Here is a 16673-nt window from a genome sequence, read left to right as displayed (position 1 = left end):
TCAGTCCCTGCTCACCAAGCTTTGGGCAGCAAGATTGTCCTTCCCTGGTACCTGGCAGAAAGCCATCAGTATTTCTCCCAGGAGAACTAAAGTGCTATGTGTGCCCATGACATACCTTAGGGCAGAAAAATACACGATTGTTACATTTCTCTATGTGCTTCTGTAGTGAATCAGACGTCATTTCTATTTTATGTGAGAAAAATGACAACAGTAAATAGGGACCAAGAGATGACGGGATGCATTCGACCTAGACTGTCTCCTGGAACTCACCGGAGTTGAGAGTTGGAATGGTTGTCTTTGGAAATAGCCTCAGTATTAGGTAAACTCCACAAGCTGAAATGTGCTGACATACCCTTTCCAGCATGAGCCAAAGCCAAGAACATCACAGCACTCACTGGATTTTAGTGGGCAATTCCAGCACTGTCAACTCATTTTACGGCTGCAGAGAAAGCCAAGTCTCGATTGCATGTTCTTGGAGGAAGCGAGGGTGTTATTACAGAGGTGACTAAATAAGCCTTAAAAAAAGAAATCGCTGGCCGTTCACTACTTCACAAGCTGTGGTAGCCGAGCAACATGGAGGCCTTGTTACAGGGCCCTTCTGAGCAGGTGTGACTCCGGTGCTTCCTAACAAGGGCCCAACTGCAACAATCCAAGCAGGTGAGGAAAACCCCCAGACAGCGCAGCTCTTCTAAGTGCCTTTTGTTACACTCGAATTCATTTGAAAACCTACAGTAAGAGACGAGGTACAAAACGTGTGCTCATGTTCTGCTTGGACAGAATATGGCTCCCAGCAATTAGTGCTTTCAGTCACATTAGGCATTAAATAATGTCTTGTGACATTGCAGTATTGCCCATTACAAGTCAATTCTGTAGTGTTTGTTCATAATAAGACTTGAAATGTTACCTAGAAACAAAATATGTTTTCCTTGAAACAGTCAGACCTTATTAGAAATCCAGGGTTTTACAAATCACCATGTTAACAGTTATGTCCCCTGGCTAAGGCTTTCTTTCTTTAAATAGTGTTAAATTCAGCCTCAGACACTCAAGTCTCCGAGTATTAGCCTCCTCGTGTGCACTGGCTTGAGAGGAAGAACTCAGTGCTCCAAATGCACCTAGGGTCCTACTATGCACGACCTAGTAAGGCAGCCAGGATTCCCTTTGCACGGGAAAAAATAATGAGTGCCTTGCAAAATTCTATGATTATATATTGGGTTTGCACAATGCTACTTTGTCATTTTGTCAAAGTTGGGGCTTCCAATTCTTAAAAAAAAAGGAAAGGAAAGGCATCAACTATTGGTCATAATGCTACATAGCAGCTGGGGAGACTGAGGCAGGCAGATCACACATTGAACTCAGGGTCATCCTGGGCAGCACAGTGAGATGTGGTTTTAAAGAAAGTGAAGGAAGGGCGGAAGGAGAAAGGGAAAGGGGAAGGAAGGAAGGGAAGATAGGAGGGAGAGAGGGAGAGGAAGAAGGGGAAGGGGGGGAGGTATGTGGATAGTTTCATGCCATCCTGCCAACAAGCTAGAGTTGGGAAGAAAGGGACTCTCAATTGAGAAAATGCTCCCCCCCCCCCCCAAGAAGACTAGTTTGTAGGGTATTTTCTTGACTGATGTTTGGTGTGGGAGGGCCCAGCCCACAGCGGGTCTATGGTACTAGGTACTATAAGAAAGCAGGCTGAGCAAGCCATGGGGAAAGAGCCTGTAAATGGCACTCCTCCATGACTTCTGCATCAGCTCCCACCTCCAAGTTCCTACTGTCAGTTCCTGTCCTGACCTCCCTCAGTTGGAGGCCTCAACCTGGAAGTGTAAAATGAAATAAACCCTTTCTCCTCCAAATTGCTTTTGCTTACGGTGTTTTATCATGGCACCTCAGACAGAAGGGAGGAAAGAAAGTGCGAGTGAGGGAACGAGAGAGAAGGGAGAGGAAAGGGGAGGAAGTGAGACATCAGGAGAAACAGCCTATTCTAGCTCCAAGATGTTAAGATGCTTCTAGCCATGCAATAATAGACCAACGAGGAGCAAAGATACAGAGAAAATACAGGAGAATCGGAGACTTGGCTCAGTACAGCTCAATATGAAATCGCAGCAATCTTTGGCACCTAGATTTGAATTTGGGCCCTGCCGATGTCTGGTATGCAGACTCTACTGTTCTGGGGCCTCAGGAGGAGATGAGACAGTCCACTGTCCACTGAGATCAGCTGTGCCTACTTGGGAGGGTCTGGGAGGATTCCTGGAAGGATGGGTTGAGGAGAGTTGCTGGGCCGTCACCTCAGCATGCAGCTGCTCTTTCCAGTCATCTGTATGCAGTTCTGCCCCTACTGCAAATGTGGCCGTCTCTCTTAGGGCTTTTTAACTGCCGAAATGAAACACCATGACCAAAAAGCAAGGCAGGGAGAAAAGGGTTTATTGTTTATTTGGCTAACACTTTCACGTCACTGTTCATTATTCAAGGAAATCAGGACAAGAAGTCAAACAGGGCAGGGTCCTGGAGGCAGGAGCTGATGCAGAGGCCATGGAGGGGTGCTGCTTACTGGCTTGCCCCCCAGGCCTTGCTCCACCTGTGTTCTCACAGAACCCAGGACCACCAACCCAGGGATGGTACCACCCACGATTGCCTCTGACCTCCCGCACTGCTCACTAATTGAGAAAATGCCTTACAGCTGGATCTCACGGAGGCATTTCCTGAACCGAAGCTCCTTCCTCTCTGTTGACTCCAGCTTGTGTCAAGATGACACACAAACCCATCCAGTGCAGTGAGTGGGCTTGGGGTTTTGGTCTCTCGGGCTGTGAGGAAGCGGTACAGTTCATGCTGGGCAAAGATTTTGCAGTGTGGCTGCTCTAGGATCAACCATGTTCTCCTCAGTACCCTGTCACCCATGCTGTGTATGCAAGCCCAGGAAACTCTCTGCTTTCCCCAGTGAAAGCCAGTGGGACTATTCTTTGGTTTTTCATTAGGACAATGTTCGTATCTCACCCGGGGAGAGTATCTCAGCAACACTTGATGTGTTTGAGGACAACAAAGTCAGTGAGGGTGCAGTCTGGGGTAAAGGGTGAGAAAAGGTGGGGTAAGTGAGGAATAAGGAGACAGTGCTCAGAAGGGCGGCAGAGCCGAATCCTGTCCAACAGACCCCACAGGCACTGGGAAGAAGTCTGGATCTTCCAGTTAAAACCTGTCTCAGGAAGATCCTACTGTGGAAACGACATCTGGTTCCCTCACTTCCCAGAAGGATATGAAGGATACAGTGATGGAATCGGCAACTATGGATACATTCTGAACTTGCTAGTAATTACTGAGTCCATTCCAATCTGACCCATGGACCCTTATGGCTGTTTAATTCCAGAGGAACAATGAAACCATTCTTTCTATGAAGTCAAACACCGCAAGACACACGGGAAAATCCTCAAGGTATCCTTTATTCCATTCACCTCGTGTTTACAAGGTGGAATTTCACCTGTTATTGTTACACCAGCTTAGATGACGACCTTGCCCTGTGTTTTTGGCATACGCTGTGCTGGAAGCAGGCTCAAACAATCAACTCCACTACATCTGGATCCCTAGCCCTCTATAGCTTCACACTCAGGAGAGGACTGTTATTTCTATTCACTATTTCAAAAACCAGACCCACGTCATTAACTTGTAAAAAAAAAAAAAATTCTCAAGTATATTTAAAGTGTTGAGCATGGTCATACAGTTTTTCAAATACCTGGCATTCATCTTTTTACCATCCCTAAAATTCCTTTTTTTCGTTCACATTATCTTTTTTTTTTTTTTTTTTTATTGTTTCTTGGTTTTAAAAAAAAAAAGATGTGGGTTTATTGTGTACATTAGCAGGTCCAAACACAGGAAAACACACAAAAATTTATACACCATTTACAGTATAAAGAATTTGAAATACCATGCCTGCTTCAGCTAACCTAGGACAATACAACATTCACTCCTTCATCATTTTTCTTCGCCACCGTTTAACAGTGGCAACTAAAAAAAAAAAAAATCTAATAGTTCAAATGCATAGCAGTCAACTCCTTACAGTGTCCCGCCCACCGCCCTCCTTCCGGTACAGAACCCTTTCGTGATTTCTTCCCCCTTCCTTTAAATTTAAGTGGGGGAGAGGAGACTAAGAAATCACATTATAGCAATGTATCCCCTCAGAGACTTGCAATTTGTCAAGAGTTTAATGTGCTTCAGGGGCAACCCCACTGGTACAAATAGCCATGGCTATTTTCCAGTAAATATGGAGCGAAAAATAACTCCTACCCCAATCTGAGGTATAATCTCACCGTTTAGGGATACCACTGCTCTACACCTCACACCTACAGCAACCCCCCCCCCCAGAACCCCCAAAGGAAGCCTGTGACAGTCGGCCGAATCAGGATGAGCGCCCTTCACAGTTCGTCGTGATTTTTTGTGAGATCTTCTCCGTAATTGGTAGCCTGGCTTCCCACGAACATGTTCCAATTGTCTAGAATCTCCTCCTTGGTTAACATCTCGTCCTGAGGGAAAGCGAAAGAGCCGTCAGGCGGGTGCTGGAAGCTCTCATGGTCAGCATCCTGCCCACTGTACTGCCCTGGCCTGCAGGGTTTCAAACGCCACATCCACCAGTCCAGACATGTCCCTCTCCCACCCCCCCATGACTGCAGTGCAAAACTCCAAACAGAAACGAAACTCTCGCTGTCTGTGAAGGCTGTGCTGGAGCGCCTCAGTTAGGTCCTGGGACACCAGAAGATAGATTGTACAAGTAATGTGGGTGTTCCCAAAACAGGCCAGAAGGACCTCACTTCCCTTTCATGGTCTCACTGTGTAACACTTAGAGCTGCAAAGCTCGGTGTTTGGGGCAATTAACAGAGCCGGATGAGGCAGGATTTTTGTCTTCATCTCATTTACTTACTTCTTTGGATTCTAATAAAGTATTACTACTCTAGTACCAGGGCCTGATTCACAATAGCATCTGCTTTACTACTGAGCTACAAACACTCCCAGCCCCTATTTACCTGGATACCTATCAGTGGACATGGAAATACTGGTAATCGGTAGAGCCCCTGCCCCCAAACAGATGCCCCGGAACTCGCCTGAGATGTCTGACTTCTAATGGAATGGACCCCCATGCCAGACATACTTGATAAACACTGATGACTAGATAAAGGGAGGAATAAGCTTGCCTCGGGTCATACCAAGTTAATTTCTTAAATCCTTGCCCCACTGTATCAACGACACCGATACTAATGTTTCAGTCTTACAGGGCGAGACTCAGTCATTTCAGTCTGTGGCCCACAAGTGACTGTCCAGGAAAGAGGAAACCTTGCTCACTGCAGCTGTCATGGTACTTGGTGGAATGTACAGGCCTCTGCTGGAGAGTAAGAGAAGTAGACAAATGGAGCTAACAAGGCGGACAGACCCAATCTTGCACAAACTGCTTCCTGTCAATCAACGGCCCTGACCACGGAAACTACCTTGTTTTTGTCTGACTCGTAGACCAGATGCCGGGCCTCGGCCTGCGCATGGTCATAGTCCTGAGGGAGGATCCAGTGGCGAATCTCATCCTTGTCCAGCTTCCCATCCTTGTTCAGATCCCGGAAATCATTGAACTGCTCCCGTTCTGACAAAACCCAGTCTGGTTCAGGACCGTTGTCCTCGTGGGAAAACATGTCCGCTAGAAAGAAGAGCTGTTCTCAGTTACAGAAGACAAGAAGGAGGGGAAAAAAATCCAGAAGAACTTTACGCCTTCATTTTTGGAAGGGTGCCAACCCCTGGAGAGGGTGAAGGTCACAGCAGGTGCAGAGTGGAGGGATGGCCACTGGGGTGGGACAGGAGGACTCAGTTAGAAGCCAGCAGACGAGACCTGGGTTCTCCTGGCTCAGGGTCTGAGCCCAAAGCTTGTACAATGGAGATAATAATCAGTAAGTTGTATTTTTGAAGACCAAAGGGCTACTTACGGGAGAGCCTCTACTCCAGCTGGCCACGAAGGTGAAAACAACAGCAACAATAACCCTGGGCACTTCCCACAGCCCAGACTCATCAGGAAGTGTCCCGTGTACATTTCCTTTATATCATCTGTTCTCCAGTTTTACACATGAAAATGATGTGAGGCTGCCACACAGGACCATGGGAGGCTTGCTGCCAAGACCCATCTTCCCGTCTGCGCTTATTACTACCTCGTACCTCATTTCGAAATGGCTTCCTCGGACCACCTTATTTCCCTCCTCTAGCAATTAGGAGATAAGACAGATCATTATCTCCACTGTATAAAAGCCTGGGAAAAACGAGGAAGGGGACATTCATACACTGCTTTTGTTTGATTGGTTTTGAGACAGGGTCTCACGATGTAGCTCGCCTGGAACTCACGATATAGACCAGGCTGCCTGGAACCCTTAGGAAATTTGCCCTCCTCTTCCTGCCTAGTGTTGGGATAAAAGATGTGCACACCATGACTATCCCTCACACACTTTTTAATTTTTGTTGTTTTGTTATTTGTTCAAGCTTTCCATTTAGAAGCCACGGGTGGTTTCTCTTGGATGGAAACACAGTTTTGAAACCTTATTAATAATAATAATAAAAAGTTTCAAGGATAGACGAAAAGAACAAAGCTCTTTGTGATCAAATTTCAGTGTAGAAAAGAAACCCTTGGCAGTAAAGTTTCATTGGGGCGGCGAACTACAACAGTGTTTCAACGTAGAAAAAAGGTTCTTTGCATCAATTTTCAATATAAGAAGATAGTCATCAGACTGAATAGACACTTGAAGGGAAGGAAAAAGAGAAAAGCTACAAGGTAGCCGGGTCACGGAGTCCCAGAGTCCTGCTGTCTCTGCCTCCCCAGTGCTGGGGTTACAGGTGTGTGCCCCAACTCCAGACTGCTCAGGTAGATCTTGGATCCGAACCCAGATCCTCATACTTCCACAGCAGGCACTGTATTAGCTGAGCAAACGCCCACCATTTGCCTACTGTTTTTGAGAAACAACAATCACATTAGCTAGTCTGAGCTTGGTTTAGCCTGGCAGGAGAGGGTGACATTTGAATTGAGAACACATTGTTCTCCCCCATGTTAAAGAACAACGTCTTTCTGGGGCATAGAATTACAGGGCTCTCTCAGTGGATGGGAAAGCTTTCCAGTACCCCACACTAGCAACTCAAGAGTGAGTACACCCTAGAAAATCAGGTCCCTTACCTGACAAGTTCTTATATAAAAGTCTTTCTCACTAATACCCGCTGAAAACTTGATTGCCAAACATAATACCCTTCTCCCTTCCCTGCCCAGTGTACACAATGAAATGTTTCTTTTAGTCAAAGCGACTGCGAATTTTGCCCCCACCAGGAACCATCTCAGCGCAGAGTTCAGGAGGGCCATCAAGGGTTTACGCTGTTAATCGAAAGTGCTGCATTGTTTGTTTTTATCAGGGAGCCCTTCTCTGTCTAATTCAATCACTGCTGCCATGGTGACAGGTTTGAGGCTCAGAGCACTCCCCACCCTTTGTGCCTCTCAAGAGGAAGGCTCCACCTCTCACACTGAGGAGGCCACTGTCAGCATCCTTATCATACAAGGACTCACTGAGATCACTCTTAATTACCCGGGCAAAGAGCTACCCGACTATTACCCTGGTCACACAGGGAAGTGTTCAGCTCTAGAACCATATATGACCGTTCACCATTAGCAAAAGCTGTGTTCATCACGTTACCAAAGGTGCCTGTCCTTTTCACACGGGGACAAAATCGTACGGCCACAAGCCAGGGGACGAGGCAACGTGGGCAGAATATTACATTTAAAGGTGAGTAACCGCACCTGTTGATACACACAAAAGCTTCCCGTCTCTCTCTGTTAGTTAGCACCTGAAGCTGTGATTTCCCCTGCTCTAATGTGAGACAGGAAAAGGAGGGCTCCTACAAGACAGCAGCCTGAGGCTAGAGCCATGTGCCCCTGCTGAGCAGGTGGTGGGCATCAGCCGTGGGCTGCAGATCTTTGTGCTTGGGCACTACTGGCTACAGTCAGGCAACTCTCCCTGATTCTTGGTAAATGTCAACTACGGTACCACCAGCCAAAAGATGAAATACCAGAGAATGAGTGGCTCTAACAAGGAGCAACTGTGTCCACTGGCAGACAGGTGTAACCCCATTGCCTGTAGCTCTGGCACACGGCCAATCTCGTCAGTCATGGCCGTGCCCACCCAGTCTGGGTTCTAAGCTAGCTGACCTCCATCGAATTTTAGTCTTCTCCTCCCCAACTAGTTTAGCGTCACTGTATATCTGTGGCCTCTCCCATCCCACTGCCAAGGGCAGTGTGACAAGCAGCACCGCTGAGCCCTGTGGAGCAGGCTGCTGGCTGGCCTCCTTTTGCTTTTCCTCCCCCAAGGGAAGTGCAGTTACTCACTTTGTACCGGTTAGGCCTATGCAACAAATAGGGCTGAAGGGTCCTCTCTGTTGGGCGCTCCCAGCAGTGAGGCCATCAGGTCACGGGTGGGAGTGGGTGGAAAGCTGAGCCACTGCAGCCTGCACTCACCGATGTATTCGTCCTGGTCCACAAAACCATCTCCGTTTTTGTCGATGTCCTCTAGCGTTTCCTAGGAAGCAATGGGGAAACCACACAAGATGGCCACGTGCCTTAAGCAAGTCCGAGACTCCCGCTGCCCTCTTTGTCTGGCTTTTATAACACTTGGTGACTCATTCTCTCAGCTCCCTGGGCAGCCCACTGTGACATTAAAAAACATGTGATGGCTGCTATCCCCCTACCCTCCCTCCACAATCTGAGGGGCAGATCCCTCCCTTCAAAGGAAAGAGTGTCTGTAAACTCAGTGTGCTCTGAGGCCCTCAAGATGCCCTGCCAGAACAACCAATACCAGACCTTACCCCTAGGAGTCTGAGAGAGTCCAACATGGGAAGACCCGGATTAGAGGGACCATAAAAACAGATTCTATAGCTAGGAGCTAGGAACACTCACATGGGGTCAGAGACATAAAACTATAGAAGATTAAACTTGAAAGTTAAAACTGACTTGTGAAAGCACCCTGCTTCAATCAGCTATATTTGGCTTTTAGTTGCATCAGTAACTAAGTGAATTGACTGTCCATTGGCCCAGCAACTCAAGGACATCCTGAGTCAAGAAATTTCGTCTGTCTGAATTCAGAGCACCAATTCTGCTTGCAGGCAAACAATTCCCCTGTGGCAATGCTCCCGCCCCTGCCCTCCTTCATTGTCCTCTGGAAAATTAGTTATCACGACATGGATGTTGAATGATTAAGAGAAATGATTCCTGGACCACTGCCCAGTCCTTGGGATCATGGAGGTCATGAGGCAAAATATGAGGCGATTAGGTATCTCAGATACTCAGAGCTGTTTTTGAAAATAATCTTTCATCGACAGCATCCTGGAAGTTGGAACTGACTCTGTCCAGGAAATAGGTGATGGTATTTATTGAAATGTCATGAAAAATAAAGGCACATGGGGCCCAATGGGACACTACACAAAGCAGTGAAAGTCAGAGGCCTTATAGGCATTGATCTTTTAGAAGCCTCGCATCCGAGCCATCTGCTTTCTAGAGGCGACTGCTGGGAGCAGCCTTTCCAGCCACAAGCTCACTTTTACGTTTCCATAAGGTTTTCTATTCCTCCTATGCTGAAAACAAACAAAAGAAAGGAAGGAAAGCAAGCAAGCAAAAACCTGCAGCAACAAAAATTAGGCAGAGCCCAGCTAGCTGTTCACTAACCCATCAGTTCTTTCTGAGTATATTTCTAAGTGCTGTGTGTCTTTCAGCCTCTGCATAACTAAAAGGGGCCAGAACAGAAATAGGTACATATATCTTTTTTTTTTTTTTAAGCCTGAATAGTAAAGACAGGCTATCACATTTCTTCATTCTGTCTCTGTCCTGTGTCTACCACCTGGCTGTTACCAGGATGACCCTGAAGCTAAGATAGCAGAGCAGAAGGTAGAGGCAGCCTGGGTGCCTGCTAATATTTAGAGCACAGTTTGCCCAGGGGATCTGCCTGGGACCATCCTTAAGGGATGTTATGCAAATAAGGAGCAAGCTTGCTTTGTGTTAAATGGTTTCAACTGGGGTATTTGTTTTAGCAGCTAGCTTGTCCTGACTACTTCCTGGACAGGCAGAGATTTGACATTATTCAGCTTCAGTCCTTCCCCAATTCCCAGCAGGCTGAGAAGTCTCCTTTTGGAAAAAGGGACAATGTGTGGGCACCGTTTTCTCCTTGGTCTTTTCCCAGTGTGGACGTTCACTGTTCTCACCAAAACTACAATTTCCTTCATGTGTTCAAACTCCTCTGGGTGCAGAAAGGCAGTGAACTCCTCCCGAGTAGCTGTCAGGTCGCCGTCAAGGTCCGAAGCCTTAAACCTTCTCTCATCACGTGGCAGCATCTTTTTAAAGGTATGGTGATCAGAACTATCCTGGAATTCAGTGGGGTTTCCTGCAGGGCACACACAGCAATGGCCAACCTTGAAGGGGACCCTCTGTCCCAGATCACTCACTCTTCATACACACAAAAAAGACCTTAACTCACCCACTGGCTTCTTTAAAACATTTCTATTCAAAATACCCTTGCATCCCCTCTCTCTCTCTCTCTCTAAGTCATCCCAGAATCACAGCCTTGGTGCCCATTAGGGGCTTTCAGAGCAAGCGCTGAAGAGTGCAGGCTTTAGACCACACAATTTCAGACCTCTATTTACAGACTTCTGCATTCATCATATCACTTCTTGATCTAGGACACGCAAGGATTCCCTGTGTGTTCTAGAATGTCTAAAGGCCTCACTAGCTTTCAAGCCCTCAGAATCTGGCTTTGATTATCTTCCTTTCTCCCCAAGCCTGTCTCCCTGTGGTCTACCAGGCACCTGGGTGTGTGTGCGGGGGCGGGGGGGTCGTCAGCGTACTCCTATCCTCTCACCCAAGCCCCGTCCACCATGAGTGCATTTCTGTGCCTCTGCCACCTTCCTCACAGTCGCTTACAATCGCTCCAAATTTAAATCCATTCTTCAAGGCCCAGTTTTCAAACCCCCCTTCCCACTGAAGCCCTTCCTGATGATGTCTCAGACATACTTCATCCTAACTGCCCAACTCCAGCAGCAATGAGAACTGCCAGAAGCACAGTTTCTGTCTCTTCTCTGTGTGTGCCTCTGAGAGCTAGGTTCAAGCAGGGCCACGGCCTAAAACACCTTCCCCTATGTCAGCCAACTTGGTACATTCTTAGTAGGCAGAGGAGGATGTTATACAACAGGTTTTACTTTGAAGGTTGTTGGGACATCTGGCAGAAGGAGGTTAGCCATGATGACAGTCTCCTGTGACCTTGTTCTCTACTGTGCAATCTCCACTGTAGCACCTCTTACCTAGGTAGTAGCCATAGGTGGCCTGCTTGTATTCTTCCCAGGAGATCTTTTCATCTTTGTCTCTATCATAATCCTTCCAGACTTTAGCGACATTGTCATAGATATATCTTTTCTGTACCCGTTTTATCCAAACTTTCAGCTCCTCAGTACTAACAAAGCCGTCTCCATCACTGTCAATTCGATCAACAATTTTCCTGTAGTTTTAAGAAAAGAAAGTAATAAAATGAAACAATAAATCCCTCAAGGTCATCATCAAGGACAAGACCACTTGTATGGTCTTGGTCCAGCAAAATGTCAAGCAATTTGCAGTCTTAAATGTTATAAGATTCTAAGAGAGATTTGGCCTATCAGTGATCTGATGCTCCTTAGATCAAAGGGTCTTAAGGTTTTTTTCTTTCCAAGGATGATATATGCTTTCTCCTCCTAGAAACCAGGGCCAGTGGCAGACATCACTAATGGATCACACTTCTACATCTTGAAACCCAGATACGAATTCAGGATTCTTCTCGGCTCAGGACTTTAGAGACTGCCATGTCCAACTGTTGAGAACTGGCTTGGAAGACGTATTAGGTCTAACTGGGTTGAGCACACATTCTTTTTAGCTTTGGGTACGTTGCAACAACAGGAAATTCTATGTTAATCAAAAGATTGGCGAGCTGTGTGTTTTAAATCCTGATACCTTTTACTTAGGGATTTGAAACTTAAGAAGCAGGAGACCAATCTTGTCGGACAAAGCAAACTCTTCCAGAAACCTGGCCCTCTGGTAGCTGAAGGAGCAAAGTTCCCCTGCTAATAGGATACAGACCACTGTGCCCTCTTGGGTTTCCAAACACGGCCTAGGGTCCATGGATTTCACACTAGATTCTACTGAGGCGTCCTAAACACTAGTTCAGGGTAAAATTCAGCCTGGACACTCACCATCTGTCTGTCTCTGTGTCAAACAGTCCCAAATAGGGAGTGCCTTCTCTGTGGGGGAACTTCTAAAAACCCAAAAGCTATTGCCAATGTTTAAGAGAAAGTTTCACACACCTGGAATGAAGCCATACAGGCCAGGCCAACAAAAACTCAGTGTCTTTCTTTGGGGCTAGAGTTCTATCAACTCCAGTGATCATTTTTTTTTCAGTGGCAATTCTGATTAACAGCTAATACTTGATTAGTTAAAGAGGGGACCCAAATTCCTTAGTTCTTTATAAATACAGTTTGAGCAGTAACTGAGAGCCTTTTAGTGGAAAGGTAGAGTAATGGGGGGAGGGGCAAACAAAGTCAACATCTCCTATCTAAACCCAAGGAGACCAGCTCCTTTTTCTGGAAATTATGGGTATTATGAACAACTCTAAAGGGTCCCTTCAAATACAGTGTTCATAGATTTGGGACTGAAAAACGAAATCCTATGCCTTTTCAGGCTTCCCTGGGGCACACTGAGCTGGACACAGCAGAATTCATTCAACACTGCGCAGGGAGGCGCAGCTCCAGTCCTGAGAACATGCTGGCAACTCTGCCCATTGGTTACCCAACACCACTGAGAAGCAGAACTTCAGGCCAACAAAGGCTCAATGGCATGACACCATGCAACCCTCTTTTGAAGAAAGAATAGCTTACAACAACCAACACCCAGGGCATAGCTGTGGACCAACACACAGTAAGGACTCTAAAACTATTTACTGAAATTAGAGGAGTGATCTTAACCTCTCTTGAAAGGTCGCAAGAGTAAGATCCTGAAAGGAAATGGAATGTAGTAGATTCTGAATGCCTTTAGTCAGAACATCTAGATCTTCATCCTGGCTGTGGTCCTCCCCCCCCCCCCCCCCCGTTATTTCTGTGACCTCAAGCAAGTGAACCTCTGAGCTTCAGTTTCCCTATTGTAAGCGGAAACACCCAAATGACAAGATGTGTGTGAGGAACAAAGAGGCGGGGTGCCTTTCCTCACTCAGGACAATGTAGGTCAAGTGTGGAAGCAAAACTGAACTCTCAGCAAGTAAAAGAAATGAAGAAAGCCTCCAGGAGTTGCCTAGGGCAAATGACATTGCCCTGCCTGCCGCTTTCAAGAGAAACCAGAAACTGGGGTGGACAGGTGAAATCACTCCCAACTCTAGGCGTTGGAAAGTAATTTGCATTTTTCTAAGATTGTATGAGGTCGCTGAGGCTGTATTTGGCCTATGGCTTCACTTTGTAACCAACCCTTCAGTGTTTCCAGAGATTTTAAAGACAACATGTGTTTCTAACAGATGGTCAAGCGATAGAGCCAAAGTTGCCTGGATCTAGCCAGGTTCCTCCTTCAACAGCCCAGACTTGGAGGGGACTACTGAGAAAGCAGACGGGGAGGCAACCTCACAATTAGCCTTAGGCTAGACTTGTCATTTCCAAAAGACACAGCCCAATCCTAGCCCATATTACCTTAGAGGTGAAGGGGCTCAGGCCAGGGGCCCAGATGTTATCTTTGGTTCCTCCTTCAACACTGGGTCAAGGTCAAGTGTTGCCACACAGGTCTTCAGCCTTCTCTTCCTAATACCCAGACACAGTAACCCTCACCTTCATGTCTACCCAGAACTCCATATCTACCACGGTTATGCTCTCTACTCTAAGGCCAGGCTGGCTTTCTCAGCAAGGTTTGGGGATTAGAATGTCCTGACCAGCACACCCACATGCACAGATAACATCTCTGCCTCCTTGAGGTCCTTCTCTCTGCCCTTTCCCTTCCCTTCTCTTATACCTCCCATTTCCTCTTCTCTGCCTCTTGAGGAGCCCAGCACATCCTCCTGCCCCACAAAAGAGTTCAAGACCCCAATAAACAAGAAGGCCCCTCACTTCTGGAACACCTTGTTGATGTTGTATTCCTGGCAACCTTTGAATCAGCTCATGAGCTCTGATGAGGTGCCACCTGCGAGACCCAGGCACTTGAGGATGTTGTCACCATGATAGCAATCCTGAAAGACCTGCCTGGCCTCCACCCTTGATGGCCAGCACCCAGAGACCTAGAACATGAGGGCTCATCTTCGTATCTGCCAGACAGATGTCAAACACTGTCCAAGCACAGTAGCCACTGCCATGCTTGCTGGATGAATAAATGAACAAAATCAAGGTCTTTCCATCAACACTTCTGCCATTTGAGCTAATTAGCCTGAATGAAGGAATTAAATGAAGCCAGAGGACCTAAACTTAGTGTTTCCAGTTCCTGACTCTCTTCCCCCTCCTCCTTCCCAGGACAATGCAGAACGGCTGCAATCTGGGTCCCAGACTAAATCAGCCAGCAGGGCCTCACAGCAGTACAATGGAGGGAATTTATCAATGGCCCCTATTGTTAAGTCCCAAAAAAGAAGAGAAAGTACTTCCCTGCCCAGTAAAAGATAGTGTTTGGAGGTGACTTTGAAGTCCAAAGGTCTTTTTATCACAACAGGCAGATGCTGCGCCTCCACAATAGGTATCATTTATCCTGTCCTGCTCAACACTCTGGCCTTTCAGTTGCACAGAGATGGCTGTGTTCTTTTCAACTGTGGCACAATACGAAGATCCTGCAGGCCCAGGAGCCAGGTTCTGGGGACTCTGGCGGCGCACAGGTAGGGCTGCTGTGTTCCTCCCGGCCCTGCCTGCACCTGGTTTTCCCCTAGCTACCAGTCCCTCTCAAAGGTTCTCCAACAACTGCACACTGGTCTCCTGGGGATGGGGGGGGGGTACTGAGAGGTTGCCCAGGTTTGTTTCCGAGTTCCAAGCTAAGCTCACAACGCACCACCATAGCTGCTCAGCAGCATTTTTGCCCCAGACAAACAGTTGCCAAAACAAAACAAAACAAAACAAAACAAAACAAAACAAAAAACTGAGTGCCTCACGCATAATGCTCAAAGCAGAGACCAAGGAATCAGTCTCCATCTCTGTACAAATCCCAATTACCCCCCTTTAAAAACCTGATTTCTGTGTCTCTACTTGAGATTTCTGGGATGGCTGGTCAGATGACAAGAGCTCATCTTCCTTTCCTGACCCAGAGACAGGCCAGGAATAAGCCTCTCCGTCGCCTGCCCCCTCCATTCATCTCTTACCCATTTCTGTTTGATCTTGAGATGCTTTTTAACAAGTCTCAAGTGCCTCTCTGAGGCTAAGACTGTGGGAAAGAACTCGGAGACTAAAAGGCCACAGCCAGCAACTTGGCTCACTCTTTCCAGTCTCTTCTGATGAAACCTAGGTGGGGGGCGGGCCCTCTAACTCCCTGCTCCCGCTGCCACGTTCTCGCCTCCCCGTGGGAAGCTATCCCGACCGGGGCGTGGCGGCGACTTCCACGCGGGGTCTGGCGCTGTGACCAACTGGCGCGATTTCGCTTTCGCTTTGCGCTCGAGGTCCCGCGTGGCTCCCTCTAAGGTTTTGCCGTGGGCCCCAGCGTGGTACCCCGCGCGGCCCGGGCCGCGGCCTCACCCCAGCCTCTCCTTGCTCTCGTCCGGACTTAGCTGATCGAAGGTCTTGGAGTCCTCCTTGCCCAGGAAGGCCTCGTGATCGTACTGGAAGCTCTGGTTGTCCTCGGGCGGCCGCTCGCCCAGCTCGGAATCGGGCCGCACCACGCGCTCCTTGCGCACCGTGGGCTTGGCCTGCAGCGCCAGCGCAAGTGCCAGCAGCAGCCCCACGGCGAGTCCCAGGCGGCCGCCGCGCGCCATGGTCGCGAGCCCAGGGAGGCGGCAGGGCAGTAGGGGCTTGCAGAACCTCAGCCGCTGTCCCCTCCCCAGCGAGGGGCGCGACCGGCTGGCGCGGGGAGGCTCGGGCCGCCCCACTCACGCGCCCATTGGACACGGCGCCGCCGGAGGAGGCCGGGGCCGCAGAGCCACGTCGCCAGCCGGGGTGGTGGGCGCCGGGCTCGGGTTTCGTCTCGGCCCCTCCCCGTGAGCTCGTCGCGAGGGGCGGGCCCAGATGAAGGGGGCTGCGGACTGGAGGGCTCTCTACAAGGCCCGAGAGAAGTTCCTTGTTTAAAAAAAAAAGAAAAAAAGCAACAGATGTTCGGGGTGATAGCTCTTCTTCCAGCGTGGAGAAGCAGCGCTCCACCTCAGGGGCCAGCTGAGAACCTGAAACTCAAGCCCCAGGCTTGCCCGGAGATGAGCATTTAAGCTCACTTCAACTCCAGTGAATACAATTTGCAGACCAGCGAATACAATTTGCAGTGTAGTTAGTGCTCAAGAGGCTGGAAGGAGGCCAGGATGGGCGTGGTCCCTTAGGTTAAGGAGGAGGCAAATCTCAACATCCTAGAGATAAGCTGGCGAACTGTGGGAGGGGACTCTTGAGAGAGGAGAAGTCTTTTCTACATTCTGTGGGGAAGGAGGCAAGAGAGGCTCCCCCCAAACACATATCAGATTATAATGCTTTCGTTTCTGAATGTTGCCAAG

General features: G+C 48.2%; 1 protein-coding gene across 1 annotated transcript; it reads right to left on the bottom strand.

The window, feature by feature from the left end:
• Positions 1-3396: 3396 nt before the first annotated feature.
• Positions 3397-16392, bottom strand: Rcn1 (reticulocalbin 1). Its single transcript, XM_055599439.1, has 6 exons — positions 15718-16392; positions 11317-11510; positions 10225-10403; positions 8489-8549; positions 5451-5650; positions 3397-4493 (listed from the first exon to the last, which is right to left on the bottom strand). Exons 1-6 carry the CDS (start codon positions 15951-15953, stop codon positions 4386-4388), a joined length of 978 nt encoding a protein of 325 aa, XP_055455414.1. The 5' UTR covers positions 15954-16392; the 3' UTR covers positions 3397-4385.
• Positions 16393-16673: the final 281 nt, after the last annotated feature.

This window comes from Psammomys obesus, unplaced genomic scaffold (genome assembly GCF_907164565.1).
Source record: "Psammomys obesus unplaced genomic scaffold, mPsaObe1.curated_primary_1811, whole genome shotgun sequence".
Lineage (NCBI taxonomy): Eukaryota > Metazoa > Chordata > Mammalia > Rodentia > Muridae > Psammomys > Psammomys obesus.
The sequence above is the reverse complement of the archived record's forward strand: the minus strand, read 5'-3'. Positions and strand labels throughout refer to the sequence as shown.

Excerpts from the sequence above, each read along its gene's own strand:
- Rcn1 (XM_055599439.1), bottom strand. The coding sequence starts at position 15,953 with ATGGCGCGCGGCGGCCGCCTGGGACTCGCCGTGGGGCTGCTGCTGGCA. Across the intron at positions 11,511-15,717 it reads GAGAGCAAGGAGAGGCTGGG|GAAAATTGTTGATCGAATTG; the intron begins GTGAGGCCGCGG and ends TTAAAACTACAG. Across the intron at positions 4,494-5,450 it reads ACGAGTCAGACAAAAACAAG|GACGAGATGTTAACCAAGGA; the intron begins GTAGTTTCCGTG and ends GCTTTCCCTCAG.